Source organism: Rana temporaria, chromosome 12 (assembly GCF_905171775.1).
Source record: "Rana temporaria chromosome 12, aRanTem1.1, whole genome shotgun sequence".
Lineage (NCBI taxonomy): Eukaryota > Metazoa > Chordata > Amphibia > Anura > Ranidae > Rana > Rana temporaria.
Window position 1 is genome coordinate 100,008,965 of NC_053500.1, and position 25,527 is coordinate 100,034,491.

At 47.9% G+C, this 25,527-nt stretch overlaps 1 protein-coding gene across 1 annotated transcript; it reads right to left on the reverse strand.

Annotated features, from left to right (window-relative positions):
- Positions 1–14,318: 14,318 nt before the first annotated feature.
- On the reverse strand, positions 14,319–17,475 carry LOC120918313 (the record flags this gene model as incomplete). Its single annotated transcript, XM_040329833.1, has 1 exon — positions 14,319–17,475. A coding segment is annotated over exon 1 (3,087 nt), but the record flags the coding sequence as incomplete, so codon positions are not given.
- Between the last annotated feature and the right edge of the window lie 8,052 nt (positions 17,476–25,527).

The following is a 25,527-nucleotide window of genomic DNA, read 5'->3' on the forward strand; positions in this document are numbered from 1 at the left end:
CCCTAACAATGTACTGGACACACACAGTATATCACAGGTGACAGGTGCAGTGCTGGTGAAATACACAGAGAGTCACCTATATATTTCTGTCCCTATAGCAAATAGCAGGAACCTAGCCCTAAACAATGTACTGGAAACACACAGTATATCACAGGTGACAGGTGCAGTGCTGGTGAAATAGGCAGAGAGTCGCCTATATATTTCTGTCCCTATAGCAAATAGCTGGAACCTCTCCCTAAACAATGTACTGGACACACACAGTATATCACAGATGACAGGTGCAGTGCTGGTGAAATATGCAGAGAGTCACCTATATATTTCTGTCCCTATAGCAAATAGCAGGAACCTAGCCCTAAACAATTAACTGGACACTGAGAAAAAGGAGTATAGAGAAATATCCTCACATGTAGTGTACATGTGCATATTAGGTCATATAGAAATGTGCCACGTCCTAGTATATATGAACAAGGAAATAACTTGGGGCGAGTTTATTGGACTTTTCAGGCACTATAGGTTGGTGAGAATATAGTCACACAGAGAAATTTTTCTCTAAAAATGTATTTTAAATTTATTTAAACATAAAAGATATACAATTCATATTAAAAAGGGGAAATTGCCATTCCCACAAGGCTAACTAGTAAACCAACTTAACAATGCAAGGTACCTCCAAAATAACACAGGAATAGATATATTAATGGTCATACGTGAACATACAAAGTTTCAACAGTAGGGTCAAAAAAGCTTTCTAGTCAAAAGCGACAACCCATTTTTGAAGGTTTGATTGTCCTGGATATTGATGGAGGTGCAGACATGTGAAATGTCTGAGAAGATGGAGCTTGCAGTGTTTACCGACTCGACCGGTTTCGCGCCTGGTGCAGCGCTTCCTCACGGAGTCTCAAAAGTATGGTTTGCTGCAGGGTAATGATAAAACACAACATCGAAAAACAAACATATACAAAGTAAATTAATTACATGATGAATAAATTCACTAAATGCATATAATAGATGAGCATGTGAACAGAGCCAAGGAAAAAATGAAAAAGGGGGTGAAGAAAAAGGGGGGGATAGAACAAAGTGAAGAAATGAAATAGAAATGGTCCTCAGAAATGGACCCAAGAAAGAAAAAGCAGTGTGAAACCATCACACTGGGCATTCATTCATTAGTATAGTGGGGGCGGGATATATCGTGGTATAAATATACTGTAATAGGAAGGAAAAATAAGATATGTTTATATATTGACATGAGAATAATTATTTTAAAAGGATTAATGTACTTACAGGTAATATTAAAGCATTTATGTCATCCAAATATAGATACATAATATAGGAGGGATAACTTCCTACACAGGGCTGCTGAACATTAGATAAATGTGTACAAAACCCTTTAGGGCAAGAAATCTGGAATGTAGATATGAATAGATAGTTATATATAAATGGAAACGTATGAATTTAAATATAGATCAAGGTATTGAGAATATCAATGTATTACCTTCAGTGGAGAAGAATAATGCCAGAGAGAAGGGGAGCCAGGACTGGCATCCCTGGTAGCAAATACAGGGGTAGTGTTAGTGCCTGGATATCAGCCTTAGATGGCTGCTGGGCCAGACGCACTAGTAAACCTGGTAAATTGAAAAGCAAAGACAGACGATTGCTGTCAGTATAGCTTTTTTAAAAAGGAAACACAGGAAATCGAGAGACAAAACGATGAAGCTGCAAAAGGCTAACCCAAGTAGTAATCGCGGTGGCAACCTTCATCCACAAGCCTCCCGGGAGACTGCAGCGGTTGGCGTCTACAAACTAGGGGCTTAAATAGAGCCCTACTCCATGCGGTGACGGCGTACAGCACGGCGTGGCCGTATGACGTCATCCGCAAAGGCCGCAAAGAGCCTTCCAACGTAGGCGTCGCATAAACAAAGGCGGCGCACTGCATGGGAGGCAATACACCAGGACGGAGGCTCCATCTAGTGGTGTAAAAAGATATCTCCAGCCCAGACCACCCTAGGGATGTAATTTGTAGGGTCCATTTTTATGCGATTAAGGATGCCATCATGCAGGCGGCTCGCACGCAGGAGGCTATTCTCTTTAATGAGACCCGTGTCCATCTATTACCTGATGTCTCCAAGCTGACCTTGGCCCTGCGTTGGGCCCTGAAGCCTCTCACTGGAGCCCTACAGGCTAAACACATCAAATACTGTTGGGGATTCCCCTTTCACCTGTCTGCCTCTCATGAGGGGAAGTCGGCGGTGTCCTGCATTTTGGGTGATCTCCCCAAATTCCTTGGGACTTTTGAACTGCCCCAGATGCCACTCCCGGACTGGCCACTACACGCAGCTACCCCCAGGTTTCAAGTTTCCTCCGGCTAGCGGAAACAAACCAAGAAGCCTAGACGTTCCAGATCGGAGGCCTCCAAGTCGACCGCCGGATGATTGGACTTAGCACATCCTTTGTTTATCTTTCTCATTTTTTTGCAAAATTTGGACTGCTGAGATCCTCCCTTGTTGACATCTATGGTTCTGTTGGGGGCGCTCCTTTACGCTAGGGACTGTTGCATTTTGTCCATGAACTAGGAATGTCTGCCCCTACACTAAGGGGGAGCATTCCTACTTTCTTTGATGGTGTCCCTCTCCAGCATAGTTGTCCTCCATTGATCTGATTCCCCTTTTTCTTTTCTTTTTTTTTAGTATACGGTTTATGCCCCCCCCCCCCGCCTCCTCCTCCCAGTTCCCTTCCCCAGATTATAATTTTTCATGCTGTTTTGTCGCGTCCAGATGTTTTTACCGGGACCCTTTGGGCTACTGAAATTCTATAGTATCTGTTGGGGGTTAAAACCCCCCTGACATATACGCTCAGTTCACTTTACTGTACAGCCCTACAGGGTCCCAGGTTGCTCAGCTTGCCGTTATTGTTCAATGTTTATTGTTGTATTTTGGTGTGCAATGACCGTGACCCCCACTTAGGACGTTCAGCTCTCCTTGTGGTAGTAGCTGACATGTTGCTAGCAACAATGTTACGATGGCGGTTCCGGCCTTGTCTTTTCACTTCTTTTTTCTTTCTTCCTCCTCTCTTACTTTCTTTCCTCTGGCTCTCTGTCTGGAGCTGTCCTTTTTCCCCTCCCCACTCCCTGGAGACGGCGTGCTCAATCCTCGCAGATGCTTGCTTATCCCCTTTACTGTTCCTTCCATGGCTACGCCTACTTTCTTGTCAGTCTCATCCCTGAACTGCAGAGGCTTCAATACCCCTGAGAAAAGGAGGCAGATTTTATTTCACTTTCATAAATTACGCACCCAAATCCTCCTCCTTCAGGAAACCCACTTTAGGTCTGACTCTATCCCTAAGCTTCTTTACAAACATTATCCCATATGGTTTCACAGTACCAATCTTTCTGCAAAATCTAAAGGGGTTTCCATAGCCTTCCACGCCTCATTCACACCAGATGTTCTTGACACTTATGTAGATGTTGCAGGGAGATATATTTTTCTTACATTGTCTTACAAGAATGTGATTTATACTGTTATTAACGTGTACTCTCCTAACCAGGATCAGCTGCAATTCTTCTCCTCTGTGATCTCGCGCTTGAAAAAGTTTAGCACGATCAACATGATCCTGGGTGGTGACTTCAATGCTGCTCTGATACCTCGCATCGACACGTCGACCGGTAAGTCCTCCACCTCCCCGGCTTCTCTGACCAAGCTGCGCGCTCTCCTTTCCGATCTTTCCCTAGTAGATGCGTGGAGGGTCTTACACCCCACTGCCAGGGACTACACATACTATTCCCCTGCACACTCATATAGCAGACTGGACTATATACTAATTTCACAGTCCCTGTGTGATCTCTCCCCTAGAGCATCTATTGGCCTCAAGCTTTGGTCAGACCATGCCCCAGTACACATGTGCCTGGGGAAGGTTCCCGCCTTCAAACCCAGATCCTCCTGGAGACTTAACGACAATTTACTCTCGGACCTGGTCTGTACTGACGATATCATTCAGACCATCACACATTTTAATGCGGACCATGCTCATGACGACACTAACCCGCTTACGAAGTGGGAAGCCCTCAAATGTGTCCTTAGAGGTAAATTCATCCAACATGGATCTAGACTTAAAAAAGCATGCACAGCGGATATCACTCGCCTTCTCGCCATCGTCGCCACCTTAGAGGACTCCCACAAGCGCTCCCCTGATGCTGCCACATTGGTGGATTTAGCTAACGCTCGAAGAGACCTCTTACAAATTTTCACAGATCGCTCTCTGGTAGCGAGAGACAAGGGACGATTTACGCACTACTCCCAAGCTAACAAATGTGGCTCCTAGTTAATACACTTCAACCACGCCAGACTAGGAAACATATCCTTTTCATTGCCTCCTCTAGTAAGGGAAAATTATTGACTAACTCGACCATCGCCGAAAAATTCCATCAGTACTATTCAGACCTTTATAATATATCCCCTCAACCACCTTCCTCCTCAACCCGGCCGGGTGATCCCCCATGCGATATATCGTCTAAAATCCAGGACACTGCTCTCCCGTCCATCCCAGCTTCCGCGGTTGAGGAACTGGAGTCCCCCCTGTCTGATGCTGACTTTCAACTGGCCATCAAAAAACTTAAAAATGGTAAGAGTCCCGGCCCAGATGGGTTCACTCCACATTTTTACAAGACTTTTGCACCCCAGTTGGCCCCTCTCCTTGCGAAAGCATTTAATGCCATTGATGAAAATCTCTCCCCCTCCTCTACTTTCCTCCTGGCCCAGATAATAGTCCTCCCCAAACCCGGTAAAGACCCTTCGCAATGCTCCAATTATAGACCAATATCCCTCTTAAATGTAGATTTGAAGCTATTTCCGAAAATCCTGTCTGACCGCTTGTCGCCCTTACTGCCGATGTTATACATAGGGACCAGGTGGGCTTTGTCCCGGGTCGCAAGGCCCGGGACAACACCACCAAAACTTTACACCTTATAGCTTATGCCCAACGTCACCGAATACTGACCTGTCTTCTCTCCTGTGACGCGGGGAAGGCCTTTGATAGGGTCAGTTGGCCATTCCTACATTTCACCCTTGCTCAGATAGGCCTAGGTCCGAAAATGCTCTCTCGTATCATGTCCCTGTACTCCACCCCCTCTGCTTCCTTCTTAGTTAATGGTGTTCAATCGGGAGTGCTTTCGATAAAGAATGGAACTAGACAAGGGTGCCCTCTGTCCCCCCTCTTTTTTGCTCTTGTAATAGAGCATCTAGCCCAAGCACTTAGAGCGAACCCGAGCATACACGGGATCCAAACCCCTTCATCCCATTGTAAGCTTTCCCTTTACGCAGCTGACCTACTACTTTATGTCACTCAACCCCACATCACTATTCTGTCCATATTGGCAGAGATCAACCGGTTTGGCAGGCTTAGTAATTATATATTGAATTTATCCAAAACAGAAGCATTGAATCTATCTTTACCTCAGTCTGTTCTTACCACCCTCAAAGCTAATTTTTCCTTTCAATGGCAGGCAAAGTCCATTTCCTATTTGGGAACAGCCATTCCAGCACAGTTATCAGAGATCTATGCCCTGAAATTTAACCCATTCTTGAATAGACTCCGACGTCTCAATGATGACCGCATGGACTTACCAGTGTCATGGTTTGGACGTATGAGTACGTTGAAAATTGATATTTTGCCCAAACTATTATACTTGTTCCAAGCGCTCCCAATAGCTCTCCTATCTACCTTCTTTCAGACCTTACGCTCTATGGCTATATGGTTTGTGTGGAAGGGGAACCGTCCAAGGTTGAAACATAAACTCCTTTGTTCACCCATCGCTAATGGCGGAACGGGTCTCCCAGACTTCGAGCTCTACCACACGTCAGCAGTGGTCTCTCGCAGGGGAGGGCTGGCAGGGGGGGCAGGGTGGAAATCTCCATCCGGGCTGTTGACACTATGCACAGCCACCGGCCGCCACTACCAAATGCTGTTTTTGCAGAGCAGGAATATGCCTTCTGGAGCTCTGTTAATACAGGTCAAGGCCGCTGCTCACCTCCCACTGTGCAGCCGTGCCTGTGTCAGCTCCGAGGTAGATGGCTGCAGAGCTGAGCTAGGTCTCGTCTCACACATAGCTCAGCCTCAGCGCACACCAGCGCTGACATCCTCTTCTCTCTCTGCACAGACACGAGGAGAGATAGAGCTCATCTGCTTCTCCTCCTTCTGAGTCTGCCCTGCCCACACTCCCCAGGCATGTGTGGGCACTGGACAGAAAGTTTGAACGTGCCTGTGCCTCAGCCTCCATCCTGGTAGGCTCACACTCTCTAGTCTCTCCTGCCTCCCAGTGTATAAAAAGGAGTGCTCTGTGGACTTTGTTAAAGGGGGGGGGGCAGGCTTTGGTGAGCAAAGACCCTCTTTACACTTTGTTGATACCTCTTCTGGCTCCTTTGTAACGAACGAGACTCCTGCGCCCTCTAAGGTGACCTGGCTCACTCGCTTACACTTGACAACTTACTGCAAAAAGCTTCATGACTCAGGACAGATTCATAGAGCCCTGACCAGTTTCGAACAACTGTTCGTTTCCGGAAACCCCCCACCATACTCTATCTTTGACCTATAAAATGATCTTAGGCCACACCCATAGCTCCTTACCTAAATTTGCTGAAGCTTGGTCGGAGGAACTAGGGAGGGATATTATTGAGGCTGATTGGCGCAAAGCTTTTCTCTATAGTCACAAATCCTCTATTTCAAGTTATGCTCAGGAAAAAAATTATAAAGTGATGTCACAATGGTATCAGGTACCGACCACCCTCAGGATCATGTTTCCATCGGCTTCTGATACTTGCTGGAGATGTTCCTTAGCAACAGGCACATACTGTCACATCTGGTGGGATTGTGATGTGATACGCCCATTTTGGAACCAAATCTTCCAAATATATTCTGAACTGTATGATAAACCTCTCGCCCCCTCCCCAACTATTGCTCTCCTCTCCATTCTCCTGGGTACTGTCAAATTCCAAAAACATACTGTTCTTAAATTCTTCCTTAGTGCAGGTTGACAGTTGATTTCTAGACATTGGAAAACCTCCCTTATGCTTATGGAGGAGTTGCAAGCCAAGTCCCTAGATAGGTATGCAAACGTCTCCTTCACCTGGAGCGTCTGGAGGCACTACTCCGCTTCGGATAAACTCAAGAGCAGACTCCCACCCAAAAAGGCCCTCTGATCCCTTGCTGAGCCCTAGCCTGAATCTCCGCATAGCGGCTGGGATAAGGGGAAGGAGGGAAGAGAAAAAAAAGCAGGGCATTCTGCGTTGGACCTGAGTTTGCCGTCTCCACTACTCCCCTCCCCCTCTCCCTCTCTCTGGGACTTTCCCTCCTCTCCTTCTTCTTTGTCTTTTACTCTTCTTTGGGCCACTTCTGATTGGCCGCAATATATATGCACATACACCCCGTAAGCCCTATGTGTTAGTTTTGGTTCTGGTGTGCTGTGCAAATTCACTGAAGTTTTGACGCTACCGGCACTACTGCCTCAGCTGCCTCCCTTTTACTTCCCTGGATCCTGGTTCCAGCAGGTTCCCATAGGGGCGCTAGGGCTGGGGGAAGTCATCATGGGATGCTGGTTAGCATTTTGTACATATATTGGCTTCGCCAATGTAATTATGTGGTAATCATTTGTACGCACCCACTTACGTGTTACTGAATGTGTATGTTTCATGTTTTGGGGATTGGGTAGCCCTTTGTCGGGCATCTAGTCCGGTTTCTTGTTTCTTTTGCTTTCTGTTTGAAAATTGTGTTTTATGAAACAAATAAAAACTTATTGAACCATAAATTACCTGTGTGAAAAGGCACCAACCCCCAGCTGGTATATATAACAACCCAAAGCCAAGGGCTTTATATACAAAGAGCCTCGGCAAATTAACTACAGATGATCAAACCAAACTTAATCAGATTGGTGAGGTCATCTCCAGAGAGTATTCTCCCCTGGCATGTCGATCAGCAATAGCATGGTAAATACAAAAATTCCTCTTAATAAAAGGAAACATTTAAAATTAATGAATCCCCCAAAATGGTATATTAAAAAAAAAGGGGGGTCATCAGGGAGCTCAGATCTGGTTCACAGACAGACATTTAGCTGTTATCTATAAAAAGCGTTCACATCTATGTCAATGTTGAGACCATATGGGGTGTAACAATGCACCTTATGGATCCAGGACATCTCCATTCTGGATATTTCCCTGATAAAAAAACACCCCTCCAGTGTGGACTGTACCTATCAATTCCCAGAAAAGTTGGATAAAGCACTTGGACCAGATGGCATCCACCCACGGATCCTAAAAGAATTGAGCTCTGTCATTTCAACGCCATGGGGCCAAATTCTCAAAAAGTCTGCGTAACTTAAATTTCAGCAGTTAAGTTACACTGACTTAAAATGCCTGATCGTCAAAGCACTTAGGTAGAAATTACACGCTGTGTAACTTAAGTGCCGCCGTCGTAAGGCGGTCCTCCTCTCCTGGGGGTGTTTAAAATTTAAATGAGGCGCGCTCCCGCGCCGGCCGTACTGCGCATGCGTGTGACGTAATTTTCCCGACGTGCAGCGCGCGAACGTAATTAACGCCGGTCGGCTTTGAGAATTTCGACGGGACACTAAAGTTGCGACGGGTGAAAAAAAAAGACGCGCCGGGAAAACAAATAATTATAAAAAAAAATGACAGCGTCGCTCAGCATGCATTCCTGAGAGGGAGAACTCCATGCCAATTTTCAAAGAAAAAACCGGCATGGGTTCCCCCCCCAGGAGCATACCAGGCCCTTAGGTCTGGTATGGGTTGTAAGGAGACCCCCCCACGCCGAAAAATTGACGTAGGGGGTCCCCCTACAATCCATACCAGACCCGTATCCAAAGCACGCTACCCGGCCGGTCAGGAATGGGAGTGGGGACGAGCGAGCGTCCCCCCCCCCTCCTGAGACGTGCCAGGCCGCATGCCCTCAACATGGGGGGGTTGGGTGCTCTGGGGCAGGGGGGCGCACTGCGGGCCCCCCCACCCCAGAGCACCCTGTCCCCATGTTGATGAGGACAGGACCTCTTCCCGACAACCCTTGCCATTGGTTGTCGGGGTATGCGGGCGGGGGCTTATCGGAATCTGGGAGTCCCCTTTAATAAGGGGGCCCCCAGATACCGGCCCCCCACCCTAAGTGAATGGATATGGGGTACATCGTACCCCTATCCATTCACCTGGAGGCAAAAAGTAAAATGTAGTAAACACACAACACAAGGCTTTTTAAAATAATTTATTATTCTGCTCCGGATGCCCCCCCTGTCTTCGTTATTAGCTCAATTACCAGGGGGGGCTTCTTCTTCCACTCTCCGGGGGTCTTCTCCGCTCTCCGGGGGGGGGGTTTCTTCTTCCGCTCTCCGGGGGGGGCTTCTCCGGACTCCGGGGGGCTTCTTCCATCTTCTCCCCTCTTCCGCTGTTGACTCGGCGAACCCCGGTTCTTCTGCAGCTCTCCGGTGCCTTCTTCTTCAGCGCTGGCTGCCTGCTATGTTTGTGTGTTAGCTCGATTTCAAACAGGCAGCCGGCGCGGTCTTCTGTGACGTCATCTTCTCTTCTGGTCTTCTCCCCTCTTCCGATGTTGCCTCGTCGCCTGTTGTCGCTGTAATGATGGAAGCGCGCCTTGCATCACATTTATATAGGCATCACCGTCCCATCATGCCCCGGCAGGTACCCACGTGGTGGGTGCACGTGGGTAGGCACCCACCACGTGGGTACCTGCCGGAGCATGATGGGACGGTGATGCCTATATAAATGTGATGCAAGGCGCGCTTCCATCATTACAGCGACAACAGGCGACGAGGCAACATCGGAAGAGGGAGAAGACCAGAAGAGAAGATGACGTCACAGAAGACCGCGCCGGCTGCCTGTTTGAAATCGAGCTAACACACAAACATAGCAGGCAGCCAGCGCTGAAGAAGAAGGCACCGGAGAGCTGCAGAAGAACCGGGGTTCGCCGAGTCAACAGCGGAAGAGGGGAGAAGATGGAAGAAGCCCCCCGGAGTCCGGAGAAGCCCCCCCCCGGAGAGCGGAAGAAGAAACCCCCCCCCGGAGAGCGGAGAAGACCCCCGGAGAGTGGAAGAAGAAGCCCCCCCTGGTAATTGAGCTAATAACGAAGACAGGGGGGGCATCCGGAGCAGAATAATAAATTATTTTAAAAAGCCTTGTGTTGTGTGTTTACTACATTTTACTTTTTGCCTCCAGGTGAATGGATAGGGGTACGATGTACCCCATATCCATTCACTTAGGGTGGGGGGCCGGTATCTGGGGGCCCCCTTATTAAAGGGGACTCCCAGATTCCGATAAGCCCCCGCCCGCATACCCCGACAACCAATGGCAAGGGTTGTCGGGAAGAGGTCCTGTCCTCATCAACATGGGGACAGGGTGCTCTGGGGTGGGGGGGCCCGCAGTGCGCCCCCCTGCCCCAGAGCACCCAACCCCCCCATGTTGAGGGCATGCGGCCTGGCACGGCTCAGGAGGGGGGGGGACACTCGCTCGTCCCCACTCCCATTCCTGACCGGCCGGGTAGCGTGCTTTGGATACGGGTCTGGTATGGATTGTAGGGGGACCCCCTACGTCAATTTTTCGGCGTGGGGGGGTCTCCTTACAACCCATACCAGACCTAAGGGCCTGGTATGCTCCTGGGGGGGAACCCATGCCGGTTTTGAATTTAAAAATTGCCGTGGAGTTCTCCCTCAGGAATGCATACCAAATGCCGTCGCTGGAATGGGCCTTTACAAGGTTTGGCTAACTTTCCACATTATAAAACCAGCCCTAGTTTTGCGCCGGCAAATTCGGAACTTAGGCAGAAATCAAAGTGCTGAAATGCTTTGAAAATCTGCTTAAGTCCTCATTTGCATACGCAAAGCTGCATTTCAATGAGAAATGCCCCCAGTGGCGGATGCGGTACTGCATCCTAAAATCTGACCGTGTAAGTGTCTTACACATGTCAGATTTTCTGCCTAACTTTGGAAAAAGCCTTTTGAGAATCGTTTCCAAAGTTAGGCACAGGGATACGCAGGCTGAACAGCAGTTAAGTCTGCGTATCTCTTTTGAGAATTTGGCCCATTGTTTCTAATATTTGGGGACTGTTAAATGACTGGAATGATACCCTTGGATTGGCGCAGAGCCAATGTGGTGCCCATATTTAAAAAGGGATCAAAGTCTTTACCAAGTAACTAGACCTGTTAGTTTAACTTCTATAGTTGGGAAGATACTGGAGAGCTTAATAAAAGACCACATAGAGACAAGTTCTTGCTGAAAGCAACAGACAGCATGGATTCATGAAAGACAGAAGTTGTCAAACAAACCTTGATTTCTTTTTATGAGGAGAGAAGTAACGCCTTGGACAGAGGGGTGGCGGTGGACATGGTATACCTGGATTTTGTAAAAGCGTTTGACACAGTTCCCCACACACGGCTCATTTGTAAGGTAAAGTATACAGGATTGGAAGGATCAATTTGTAAATTAATAAAAAAACGGCTAAAAGAGAATTCAGAGAGTAGTGATTAATGACTTGTTGTACCCCCAAGGTTTAGTGTTGGGACACTTACTTTGTAATATCTTTATAAATGATATAGGGTCTGGGATTAAAAGTAAAATTTCTGTCTTTGCAGATGACACTAAGCTATGCAGTGAAATAACGTCCTTACAGGATGTCTCCAATTTACATGCCAACCTCAATGCACTGTCTAATTGGGTAACTAGGTGGCAAATGAGGTTTAATGTTGATACATTTTAAGTTATGCACTTGGGGGCTAAGAATATACATGCATCATACATACTAGGGGGAGTACAACTGGGGGAATCAATGGTGGAGAAGGATCTGGGGGTTTAGGTAGATCATAAGCTCAATAATAGTGTGCAATGCCAAAGCGAGTAAAGTCCTTTCTTGTATTAAAGCGGTTGTAAACCCGCAATTAATTTTTTTTTTTTTCACCTGAAAGGCAAAAGCCATAATGAGCTAGTATGCACCGCATATTAGCTCATTATGAAATACTTACCTCGGAACGAGGTGAGAGGAACTTACCTGGTCGACGCAGAGCGAGATTTCATCTTGGCTCGGCGTGTCTTCCGGGTATCACCGCTCCAGCGCTGTGATTGGCTGGAGCGGCGATGACATCACTCCCCACGCATTCACGCGGGAGACTTCAATTCGGCAAGGTCCGGCGGTTGCCGGTCCTTTAGCCGACGATCCCCGCTGCGCATGTGCTGCTGCAATCTGCGGGGGGGAATATCTCCTAAACCGTACAGGTTTAGGAGATATTCTTTATACCTACAGGTAAGCCTTATTATAGGCTTACCTGTAGGTAAAAGTCAAAAATGTGGGTTTACAACCACTTTAAGAGAGGTATGGACTCCAGAGAGAGAGATCATTTTGCCCCTGTACAAATCATTACTTTTGGGTACCAGTTCTCAAAAAGGATATCAAGGGACTGGAGAAAGTGCAGAGAAGGGCAGCCAAACTGATAAGAGGCATGCAGGAGCTCAGCTATGAGGAAAGATTAGAGGAACTGAATCTATTCCCTTTATTCCCTCAGTAAGAGCTGTGAAAATGTGGAATAGACTCCCTCCAAAGGTGATTCTGGCAAGTTCAGTAGATTGCTTTAAAAAGGGCATAGATTCTTTCCTAAATGTAAATAATATAACTGGGTACTAACATTTATAGGTAAAGTTGATGCAGGGAAAATCCGATTGCCTCTTGGGGATCAGGAAGGAATTTTTTCCCCTGCTGTAGCAAATTGGATCATGCTTTGCTGGGGTTTTTCGCCTTCCTCTGGATCAACTGTGGGTGAAGAATTGTGTATATGGGATTGTATTATTTTTGGGTTGAACTAGATGGGCTTGTGTTTTTTTTCAACCTGACTAACTATGTAACTATGATATACACATTCAGTCTGCTGCTCTTGCTGGCTCTTCCTGATGTTCCCCTAGTCAACTTCCTGGTTCCAAGCACCTTAGATCACATCCACACGGAGGGGCTTGTTCACCATTGACAACCTTGAAGGTTGCCTGCTGGTGACCTATTTACACACTTTTTTATATCTTTTAAATGTGAACGCACATTTATTGTTTTTCATTTTACCAATATGTTTGAATACATGCTTTTCTCTAATTTTCTCTGTTTATACATGGTTTGCTGGTGGGAGCCTCCCCAGATCCTGCTTGGAAGAGAGACTGCTGACGTTGCAGTGTGAACTTCATGCCACAGTGACTTTTATGGACTTTTCTTAACGACTAAAAACACTCCCTTCATTCGTTTTTTCACTCCTTGCCCATTTTTTGGTTTTGTCAGTTGCATCAGTGCCCCCCTTTTTTTGCACCTGGGTACGTTTAGGGTGTTAATGCTCTTTACAAATCTCTTTTTTTTTTATTGTACAAAGGTTTTTATTGAGTAAAAAAAGGTGCATACAAGTCATCATGTCTGTCACATACATATAGGTGGCATGAGAAAATATCCATGAAGCAGGTAGTACTATCAGAACTGTAACGGCAGGTAATACATTCTACATTGAGTATAGAAAAGCTGGGAGAGTACAAAACAAAGAATTCAAACGAGTTAACATTTCTGACAAGCCTAGCGTATCGATTCAGTGGATGGTCACCATTAACTACAGGTCTCCGCGGCTTTCAGCCAGCGGTCCCAAACTTTATCATATTTGCCTGGGCAGCCTCTATTAATATTGTGACGATATTGGTATGATATCCCCGTCAACGTTCCCTTCTTCCCATAAAAGAAATCACAGCAGCATCCATACATGAGCCAAGGCTTAATGCTGGTATAACACAGGGTTTTAATAGTAAAAAACAGAGCTTATATGTGGTTACAACTGTTACAATGACAAATCTCCGCCCCCCCTCACACAGTGGGGGGTCTTCAATACAGCTCCTTTGAAATAAAGATATTTCTTTGAACTACTCAGTAGCTAGCCGGTTCGGCACCGCATATAGAGAGATAATTATCACAAGGAAGCAAGCAGCATAATTACCATGAGCCACTTATCTAATCACAGTAACCAGTAAACACAGGGCTAAAACAATTAACATTTGAAACAGGGCTAGCTGCAGAAGAGTAATTACAATTAACAGCCTTAAACAAGCAGGGAGGATTAAACTGAGACATATAGGTAAAAAGTCCATCACAATGGCCCCCCTTCTTCTCCCTGCTCCGGAAAAGCCGGTTGGACCTTTCCTGGTCCAGTAGGGTTGACGGGTTCAGAGCTTTTAGTCCGAGGTTAACTCCGTTTGGCGTGACAATCCATCAGCATTCCCGTTTTGCTTGCCTGGGCGGTAATGAATCGTAAAGTCATAGGGCTGTAAGGCCAAGCTCCAGCGTAGCAAACGGGCGTTGTCCCCTGAAACCCGGTTAAGCCACACCAAGGGGTTGTGATCGGTGATGAGAGTGAAAGCCCGGCCATAAAGGTAAGGTGTGAGCTTTTTGAGTGCCCATACCAAGGCCAAACACTCTTTTTCAATGGTGGCGTAACTGACCTCCCTTGGCAACAGCTTCCGACTCAGGTATGCCACCGGGTGCTCTCCTCCATCCTCCCCGATCTGGCTTAGTACTGCCCCCAGTCCAAACATTGAAGCATCTGTGTGGACAATAAATCTTTTGTTAGGATCTGGGGTAACCAACACCGGAGCATTAACCAGAGCAGTCTTTAGGGTTTGGAAAGCCACCTCGCATTCCGGGGACCACAGGACTTGTCGGGGTAGCTTCTTTTTGGTCAAGTCGGTCAGGGGTTTGGCCAGGGCACTATAGTCGGGTACAAAGCGTCTGTAATAGCCGGCTGTGCCCAAGAAAGCCATGACTTGTGTCTTGGTGTGGGGAGTGGGCCAATTGGCAACGGCCTCGATCTTGGCCGGCTCCGGCCGTTGCTTACCACATCCTACTCGGTGGCCCAAATATTGTACCTCTGCCATACCCAAATGACATTTGTCGGGTTTCAGGGTCAGCCCGGCCCCCTTGATCCTATCCAATACTACCCCTACGTGCTCTAGGTGCGCTTCCCATGTATCGCTGTAGATGGCGATGTCATCCAGATAAGCGCATGCAAAGCTCTGGAGACCCCCAAGTAACTGATCCACCATCCGTTGGAAGGTGGCCGGGGCGTTCTTCATCCCGAACGGCATAACCCGGAATTGGTATAGGCCGAACGGGGTGATGAAGGCCGACTTGAGTCTGGCATCTTCTGCTAGAGGAATCTGCCAATATCCCTTGCATAGGTCTATTGTGGTCAGATACTTCCCTGCAGAGATACGGTCAAGCAGCTCGTCCATCCGTGGCATCGGATAGGCGTCCGTAACTGTCTTGTCGTTGAGGCGCCGGTAATCTACACAGAAGCGGGTTGTCCCATCCTTCTTTGGCACTAAGACTACCGGCGAGGCCCAAGGACTTTCTGAGGGTTCGATTACGCCTAGCCGAAGCATCTCATCTATCTCCTTCCGCATTCCTTCCCGGACTGCTTCGGGGATACGGTAAGGAGGCTGTCTCAGGGGTGTCTGTCCTGGAGTCTCCACCTTGTGTACGGCTAGGCGTGTGTATCCAGGCTCCTGAGAGAATGTGGCCTGTTTTATTTCTAGTAAGCGGCCAGCTTGAGCCCGCTCTTGCGGCTCCAGCTGTTCACCTAGCTGGACTTTCTCTATCTGGGTCATCCCTTTGCTACTGCCCAATAGGTCGGGAAGGGGTAGGGTCTCTGTGTCTTCTCCTGCTGGTGCACAGATAGCGGCTACCTCCTCTGCCCGTTCCTGATAGGCCTTGAGCATGTTGATGTGAAAGGTTCGTTTCACATCTTCATCCTCGCAACTGGCTATCGTGTAGGTAGTGTTGCATATCTGTCCTATAACTTTATAGGGGCCCTGCCAGGCAGCCTGGAGCTTGTCAGTTCGGACCGGCCTTAATACCATGACCTTTTGGCCTATCTGAAAGCTCCGGTGCCTAGCCCGTCGGTCATACCATACCTTCTGGCGCTGTTGGGCCGCCTGGAGGTTTTCTCGCACTGTCTGGGCTAATTCCTCCATGCGATCCCTCAGCTCCAGGACATAAGGTACAACCGGGGTCCCCTCAATTTCTGTTTGCCCCTCCCAGTGATCCTTGATGAGATCTAAGGGCCCCCTCACCCGCCTCCCATAGAGAAGTTCGAAGGGTGAGAATCCGGTCGATTCCTGCGGTACCTCTCGGTAGGCAAAGAGAAGGTGCGGCAGGAATCGCTCCCAATCCTTGTACGCCCCTGTGAACGATTTCAACATTTGCTTTAGCGTTCCATTGAAGCGCTCGCACAGGCCGTTAGTCTGGGGGTGGTATGGGGAGCTAGTCAGGGATTTAACTCCACAGGTTTTCCATATCTGCTGGGTTACCTCGGCCGTGAATTGGGTACCTTGGTCGGACAGAACCTCCTTGGGAAAGCCTACTCGGGAAAATACTTTAACTAGGGCCTCTGCTACAGTCTCAGCCTGTATGTTAGAGAGAGCTACCACTTCGGGGTAACGGGTGGCGTAGTCTACTACGGTGAGTATATACCGCTTGCCGGAACGGCTAGGTTGGGCCAGGGGCCCTATAATGTCCACGGCTACCCTTGTGAACGGTTCTTCAATAATGGGCATGGAAACTAGTTTAGCCTTTGGGTGGTCTCCCTTTTTACCTATCCGTTGGCATACCTCGCACGTTTGACAATACGCCCTGACGTCGTCGGATACCCCAGGCCAGAAAAAGTTCTGGGTTATCCGATACCCTGTCTTGCGTATTCCCAAATGGCCTGCCAAGGGTACGTCGTGCCCAATCCTCAATAACTCCTGCCGGTACTTCCGGGGAACTACCAGCTGGCGTTTTTGCTTAGGCCCTGGGGCATTACCCCGGGTCTCGGTGAGCCTGTACAAGCGGCCTTCCTCCCAGATAAATTGCTCCTTCTCTAACCCCCCTTGGCCCCTCCTGGCTTTCTCTCGATAATTTCTGAGGGAAGGGTCTCCGGTCACCTCCCGCCCAAAGTCCTCTGGGGTGTCCCAGGGTAGGGGTTCCACAGTCAAGGGTAGGTTGGGTTGGCTTACCTGGGTCTCAGTAGGAAGCGGATGGCTCTCGGCAGCGCGACTTTGTGCTCTGGTGGTTACTGCGTGGGCCTCCTGAGCGGTGGTAGAGGCGAACGCCGAAGTCAGGGGCCCAATGTCGTTGCCCAAGATGACTTCAGAAGGTAAGTCTTTCATGACGCCCACATGAACATCGCCAGCTCCCGCACCCCAGTCCAGGTGTACCTGTGCAGTAGGAATACGGTATACTGCCCCCCCTGCCACTTTCACAGCAATTGATTTCCCCGGTTTCTCTGATGCAGTAATAAGGTGTCTTTGTACCAACGTGATGGTCGCCCCACTGTCTCTTAATCCTCGGGCGGTTTTTCCGTTAACCATGACCAGCTGACAATGGTGTTTCCGGTTGTCCGTAATAACAGATTGTACCGTGAGGGCTTCGTAAAGGGGGCCCAATGGTTCTTCCGGACCCAGCTCCTGGGGATCCCAAGCCGAGTCTACACAATGGGCTGCTGCTGGTGGGCGGTACCCAGGTTGAGACCAATTTGACCTGGTGTTGTCGTTCATGGGGCAATTTTGCTTGAAGTGACCGAGCTGTTTGCACCGGAAGCAGCGTTGTTCGTTGTCCTCCTGGCGTGGATAGCGAGGGCTAGATGTCATCGGTCTGTTAGGAGGTTGGTATCTAGCGGCTGGTGGGTGTGAGGGCGCCGTTGGTCGTGGAGGTTGTACCCGTGATGTGACCTGGTTTGTCTTGCAAGTATCCGCATATTCATCCGCCAACATCGCGGCCTCTGGTAGAGTCATGGGCCTGCGATCTCTCACCCAATCTTTGACATCCGTCTGGATGTGATTGTAAAATTGCTCCAGGAGCATTAGTTGCAAAATGTCCTCTGCGGTGGTGGCCTGGCTGCTGTTAACCCAGTTAGAGGCCGACAGGGACAGCTGGCATGCCCATTCTGCGTAAGAGTCTTTCGTGGTTTTGCGTGAGTCCCTGAACTTCTGTCGGTGGGACTCTGGGGTTACTGCATAACGAGCCAGGAGCGCTTCTTTAACCCTGGCGTAGCTATGGATATCCTGATCTGGCACGGTCCGGAAAGCATCAGAAGCTTTGCCTGACAGTTTGCCTGACAATATTGAAACCCACTCTCCTCTAGCTATTCGGTGCAGGTTACATTGTCGCTCAAAGTCCGCCAGGTAGTTATCAATCTCACAGTCCTTTTCATCAAAAGCTTTAAAAGCGCTAAACGGAATCTTCCTTGCGTCTGCTGTGCTGTACTCACTGTTCGGAGAAGGTGCGGCTGCTTTTTGGACTGCTGCCAGTTTTAACTGTAGCTCTGCGTCCCTTATTTGTTTATCCTTCTGTAGTTCTGCGTCCCTTATTTGTTTATCCTTCTGTAGCTCTGCGTCTCTTATTTCTTTAGCCTTCTGTAGCTCTGCGTTTACTAACATGTCCATCACTTTCAGCACCACATCCGGCGTTGGGTTCGGGCCGAACCACGCTAGCTTCTCTCTCATTAGCTTGTTGGTTGGTGACTCCTCCTGAATCACTGGTGTCTCCATCTCTTGTACTGCTGGCGTTGCTGCAATCCCGTTCTCCTGGTCTAGCTCCATTAATTCTGCTATGATGACCCGCTTGGTTTTGTTGCTAGCAATCCTTCCACGAACTTCCAGTAGTTCTTTCAGTGTATTTCTTTTAAGCAGGGTGTAGCAGCCTTCCATTCACTGTTCCCAGTGTCTGCTTGGAATCCGGGTGTGAAGGGGAATAGAAGGGAAGATCCCGCTGCTGCCAACCAATTTGTGACGATATTGGTATGATATCCCCGTCAACGTTCCCTTCTTCCCATAAAAGAAATCACAGCAGCATCCATACATGAGCCAAGGCTTAATGCTGGTATAACACAGGGTTTTAATAGTAAAAAACAGAGCTTATATGTGGTTACAACTGTTACAATGACAAATCTCCGCCCCCCCTCACACAGTGGGGGGTCTTCAATACAGCTCCTTTGAAATAAAGATATTTCTTTGAACTACTCAGTAGCTAGCCGGTTCGGCACCGCATATAGAGAGATAATTATCACAAGGAAGCAATCAGCATAATTACCATGAGCCACTTATCTAATCACAGTAACCAGTAAACACAGGGCTAAAACAATTAACATTTGAAACAGGGCTAGCTGCAGAAGAGTAATTACAATTAACAGCCTTAAACAAGCAGGGAGGATTAAACTGAGACATATAGGTAAAAAGTCCATCACAAATATATACACATTTTTTGTAAGGAAGAGTCGCATTAACCTCTGCCTTCCACTCATCCACCTCATCCACTTTCTGGCAATGATCTTTCTGGCTGAGAACAGGGTTTCATGTAAAAATATCTGGGTATATTTGTCCACAATTCCAGGGAATATCCCTAGTACACATTGTTTTGGGTCCAAAGCTATGGGTGAGCCCATGACGTCATGGAGGAAGGTTACCACCTGCCTCCAGAGGTCCTGGATCTTCTGGCAAGCTCAGAGGAGATGGTAAAACGTGCCTGTCTCCTGACCACACAGCGGACACAGGGTGGACTGGGTGCGCTTGTATCTAGCCACACAGATAGGGGTAAGGTATGCTCTATGTGTTATGTAGATTTGGGAGAGCCTATCTGAGAGTTTAGGGGACACTGCTTTGCAGGTCTCCAGTGCATCCTCCCACTCCTCGTCCTCAATCGGGCTCACCTCCCTCTCCCAGCGAGGTTTCAAAGCAAACGCTAATTTAGCAGATTGTGGGGCAGAGAGCATGCGATAGAACTCGGATATCAATCTGCGTGGATCTTTACTCTTGACCATGGCCATGATGGGGTGTGGGGTGGGCTGCGGCAAGGCATGCGGAAATTGAGTTTGGGCTGCATGTCGGACCTGGAAAAACCGGAAGAGCATATGGTTAGGGAGGGAAAATTCCTCCTTGAGTGTTTGGTAGGTTTTATATCTTTTAAATGTGAACGCACATTTATTGTTTTTCATTTTACCAATATGTTTGAATATATGCTTTTCTCTAATTTTCTCTGTTTATACTGTACATGGTTTGCTGGTGGGAGCCTCCCCAGATCCTGCTTGGAAGAGAGACTGCTGACGTTGCAGTGTGAACTTCATGCCACAGTGACTTTTATGGACTTTTCTTAACGACTAAAAACACTCCCTTCATTAGTTTTTTCACTCCTTGCCCAATTTTTGGTTTTGTCAGTTGCACCAGTGCCCCCCTTTTTTTGCACCTGGGTACGTTTAGGGTGTTAATGCTCTTTACAAATCTCTTTTTTTTATTGTACAAAGGTTTTTATTGAGTAAAAAAAGGTGCATACAAGTCATCATGTCTGTCACATACATATAGGTGGCATGAGAAAATATCCTTGAAGCAGGTAGTACTATCAGAACTGTAACGGCAGGTAATACATTCTACATCGAGTATAGAAAATCTGGGAGAGTACAAAACAAAGAATTCAAACGAGTTAACATTTCTGACAAGCCTAGCGTATCGATTCAGTGGATGGTCACCATTAACTACAGGTCTCCGCGGCTTTCAGCCAGCGGTCCCAAACTTTATCGTATTTGCCTGGGCAGCCTCTATTAATATATACACATTTTTCCACCTCATCCACTTTCTGGCGATGATCTTTCTGGCTGAGAACAGGGTTTCATGTAAAAATATCTGGGTATATTTGTCCACAATTCCAGGGAATATCCCTAGTACACATTGTTTTGGGTCCAAAGCTATGGGTGAGCCCATGACGTCATGGAGGAAGGTTACCACCTGCCTCCAGAGGTCCTGGATCTTCTGGCAAGCTCAGAGGAGATGGTAAAACGTGCCTGTCTCCTGACCACACAGCGGACACAGGGTGGACTGGGTGCGCTTGTATCTAGCCACACAGATAGGGGTAAGGTATGCTCTATGTGTTATGTAGATTTGGGAGAGCCTATCTGAGAGTTTAGGGGACACTGCTTTGCATGTCTCCAGTGCATCCTCCCACTCCTCGTCCTCAATCTGGCTCACCTCCCTCTCCCAGCGAGGTTTCAAAGCAACCGCTAATTTAGCAGATTGTGGGGCAGAGAGCATGCGATAGAACTCGGATATCAATCTGCGTGGATCTTTACTCTTGACTATGGCCATGATGGGGTGTGGGGTGGGCTGCGGGAAGGCATGCGGAAATTGAGTTTGAGCTGCATTCAAAACCGGAAGAGCATATGGTTAGGGAGGGAAAATTCCTCCTTGAGTGTTTGGTAGGTTTTAAGGTTGCCATTTGCAAATAAATGATGCAGGTAAAATACTCCCTGTGCAGCCCATAGCTCAGAGTTCTGAACTTGAAGGAATTCAGCCAGCTCTCTATTGTGCCAAAGTGGCGTGTAGTCAGTTGTATGGGGTATGTTCAATTTAGCAGAAGTGATATCCCAAATTCGCCTATAATGATACAGCATAGACTTCCCATCTCCGTTCGACTCAGCACTCCTGGAGCCCGCCGCAACTGCATCGAGCGGGTACCCAGTGCGCCGAGCCCTCCGTGGGCAGAGCAGGAGCCGGAAACGAACGCCATCCGTCTTGTCAATATGAAACAGTTGGGTCAGCTGGGATGCAATGTAGTATAGGTTGAAATCCGGTAATGCCAGTCCCCCCATATCCGTCTGATTTTTGAGCACTTGCCAAGCGAGTTTATGCCTACTGGTGCCCTAAACAAAGGGTTTAAGAAGAGATTCTAGGGACTTAAAGTATTTGAGGGGTAGGTATATGGGGGCGTGCCAAAGGACATAAAATATCTTGGGTAAAAGCACCATTTTAACTAGGTTAATGCGCCCCCACACCCCCAGAGGCAGACGGGCCCACACTCGTATCTTGGCTCTAATCAACGAGAACAGTGGTTCTACATTTAGGGTAATATAGTCAGCCGGGCTCCTAGCAATGTGTATTCCCAAATATCGAATGACATCTGTTCTTTGAAGCGGCAGAACTCTCTAGGACACAGATGGTGAGAAACTATCAATCAGGAGAATCTGTGACTTCTCCCAGTTGATCTTGTGCCGCCCAAACCGCTCAATCGTCTGAACTGGAACTTATTTTTTGTGGTTGAACTGGATGGACTTGTGTCTTTTTTCAACCTGACTAACTATGTAACTATGTAAGTGCAGCCTGGAGGGAGGGACCCGAATCAGCGAGCTACAACAGCGTGTCGTCCGCATACAAGCTAATCTTTTCTGTCAAAGGTCCCATCTGAAGGCCCCGTATCCTCGGATCTGTGTGGATAGACATAGCCAGTGGCTCGGCCGCAAGAGCATACAGGAGTGGGGAGAATGGACAGCCCTGTCTCGTGCCCCTACTAAGGGCAAACACTGGAGACGACCACCCATTCGCCACCACTCTAGTCGTGGGGGCCTGATAAAGAAGCCTGACCCACCTGTGGAATTTAGGACCAAAACCATAGCGCTCCAGACAGTTCCACAGATAGGTCCATTCCACAGAATCAAACACCTTGGCCGTGTCTAGCCTCACCACGACCCGGGTTCCTACAATTTCATGCGTGGCTTGTAGATTGATAAATAATTTACGTACATTAACCACTTAAGCCCCGGACCATATTGCTGCCTAAAGACCCAAGGGGTTTTTACAGTTCGGGACTGCGTCGCTTTAACAGACAATTGCGCGGTCGTGCGACGTGGCTCCCAAACAAAATTGGCGTCCTTTTTTCCCCACAAATAGAGCTTTCTTTTGGTGGTATTTGATCACCTCTGTGGTTTTTATTTTTTGCGCTATAAACAAAAATAGAGCGACAATTTTGAAAAAAATGCAATATTTTTTACTTTTTGCTGTAATAAATATCCCCCAAAAACATATATACATATTTTTCCTCAGTTTAGGCCGATACGTATTATTCTACCTATTTTTGGTAAAAAAAATCGCAATAATCGTTTATCGGTTGGTTTGCGCAAAATTTATAGCGTTTACAAAATAGGGGATAGTTTTTTTTTTTTTTTTTTTTTTTTTTTACTACTAATGGCGGCGATCAGCGATTTTTTTTCGTGACTGCGACATTATGGCGGACACTTCGGACAATTTTGACACATTTTTGGGACCATTGTCATTTTCACAGCAAAAAATGCATTTAAATTGCATTCTTTATTGTGAAAATGACAGTTGCAGTTTGGGAGTTAAACACAGGGGGCGCTGTAACATTTAGGGATCACTGTGTGTGTGTTTACTAGTGTAGGGGGGTGTGGCTGTAGGAATGACATCATCGATCGGATCTCCCCTATAAAGGGGATCACCCGATCGATGCGCCGCCACAGTGAAGCACGGGGAAGCCGTGTTTACACACGGCTCTCCCCGTTCTTCAGCTCCGGGGAGCGATCGCGACGGAGCCGCTAAAAACAAATAGCCGCGCCGTCGTCCCGGATCGCTCCCCAAGCGGACCCGACCTCCGCATGTACCGGGGGGGGGTCCCGATCGGACCCCCCACCCATGTCTAGCAGAGGACGTACAGGTACGTACATGTGCCTGTCCGTGCCATTCTGCTGACGTATATGTACATGAGGAGGTCGGGAAGTGGTTAAAGGAGGTATTGCGGCCAGGCATGAATCCCGCTTGGTCTGCCTGTATGAGTGAAAGTATGTTTTGATTGAGGCGGTTTGCTAAAATCTTGGCGAGTATTTTAACGTCAACTTGGAGGAGAGAAATGGGGCGATATGATTCTGGGCACGTCGGGTCCTTACCCGGTTTGGGGATGAGGACTATGGTCGCTTCCCGCATGGACGACGGGAGTGAAAATGTTTAGAATAAATGGTTATATAGGGCCAATAATTTAATGACAAGGACCTCACTATATTGGGAATAAAACTCAATTGGGAGACCGTCTGACCCCGGGGACTTAGACCTGGCAAACCCGGTTATAGCCTCCACCACCTCCTCCAAAGGTGAGCGGGGCCTCCAACTGCTCCACTTGTGCAGAGGTCAGCTGGGGAAACATCAGCCCCTCCAGAAAGGAGTCCATTGGACCCGTATCCGCCGGGCTCATGGATGTGTATAGATCAGCATAAAAGTCCCGAAACATAGTGCATACTGCGGGTGGGTCCGTTATTAGGAGCCCGTTAGGGCCACGTAGGGAAGTCACCACTGGTGGCCTGTCTTCATTGTGAACTAAATAGGCCAAGAGTTTGCCAGTCTTTTCCACGTGCTCAAACCCATTCTGTTTAGCAAAAAATAATTTTCGTCTAGCCTTTTCATATTGGAGTTGGGTGACCACTCCTGCCTGCAATTTTTGGGCATCTGCGTTCGTCGGGGTGGGATCAACCGTAAATCCCTGCTCTGTGATGGACAAGTCTGCCACCGCTCTATCTAGGGTGTTAGCTGACTCCGCCTTTATCCGGGTGATACGTGAGGTCAAGTGCATGCGGGCATGGAGATTGAAGGTCTCCCAGACTGTCTCCGCCGGGGCGGATCGGTCATTCTCCCTAAAGAATGTTTGCCACTCGGTGACGAGTTCATCCTCCTCTGGCAACAGAGATAGCCAGAATGGGTTCAACCGCCAAGTCCGCATGGGCCTGTCAAGGGGCATAGCTATGGTGATCCAATATGGGCTGTGATCCGACAGCAGCCTGGGGGAAAAAAAACAGCCTCCCCAAGGCGTGGTATTAGAATCTGTGAGAGAAGGATAAGGTGAATTCTGGACATGGAGTTATGTGTAGATGAAAAACAAGAGTATGATTTTGCGGTAGGGTATTTATGCCGCCATGTATCAGTCAGGTGGAAAGAGGCAATTAATCGGGAAAATTTAGGCTGGGATTCACAAACGACTTATGCCGACATATCTATTGATACGCGGCGTAAGTTCAAGAATGCGCCGTCGTATCTATGCGCTGTATTCAGCATATAAGATACGCCTGAATTTTGCCTAGATACGACCAACGTAAGTCTCCTACGCTGTCGTATCTTTGGTGCATATTTAAGCTGGCTGCTAGGGGCTAAAGGCTGCCGAGCGTTTCACTTTCTCGCGGAGACCCCTGACATTCCAGGTCAGGAATTTTAAAGACGCCATGGATCCGCACGCGAGAAATCATGTGATCAATTGGGTCTAAACGCCCAGCCTCGCCAGTCACAGCCCAAATAATCATGTGGTGCATCGACACCAGACAGAGCGTACTAAGTATATGACACAAGGTCTGTAATCGCATGAGAGTATGTTGTATTACCTTTACCCAGAACATGACATGCACAAATTCACTCAATAAAAAAACATCATCCCCCACCCCGCCCTGCACCCCCTACAACCGGTGCGGGCATCATCCCTGAACATTTTGAACAATGCAAATAACAGATAAAAAAACAGTGTTACTTGGTGATACACAAAAAAACAACAACCCTGCCAAGCGGAGCCACCGAGGCAGATAGGGCTGGGGTAACAACAAGTCCCACAACGTGCTGGCAGCACAAAGAACTGGTGCATGGCAGCTCCACATGACATAGCAGCAATTCCTATTGCAAAGTG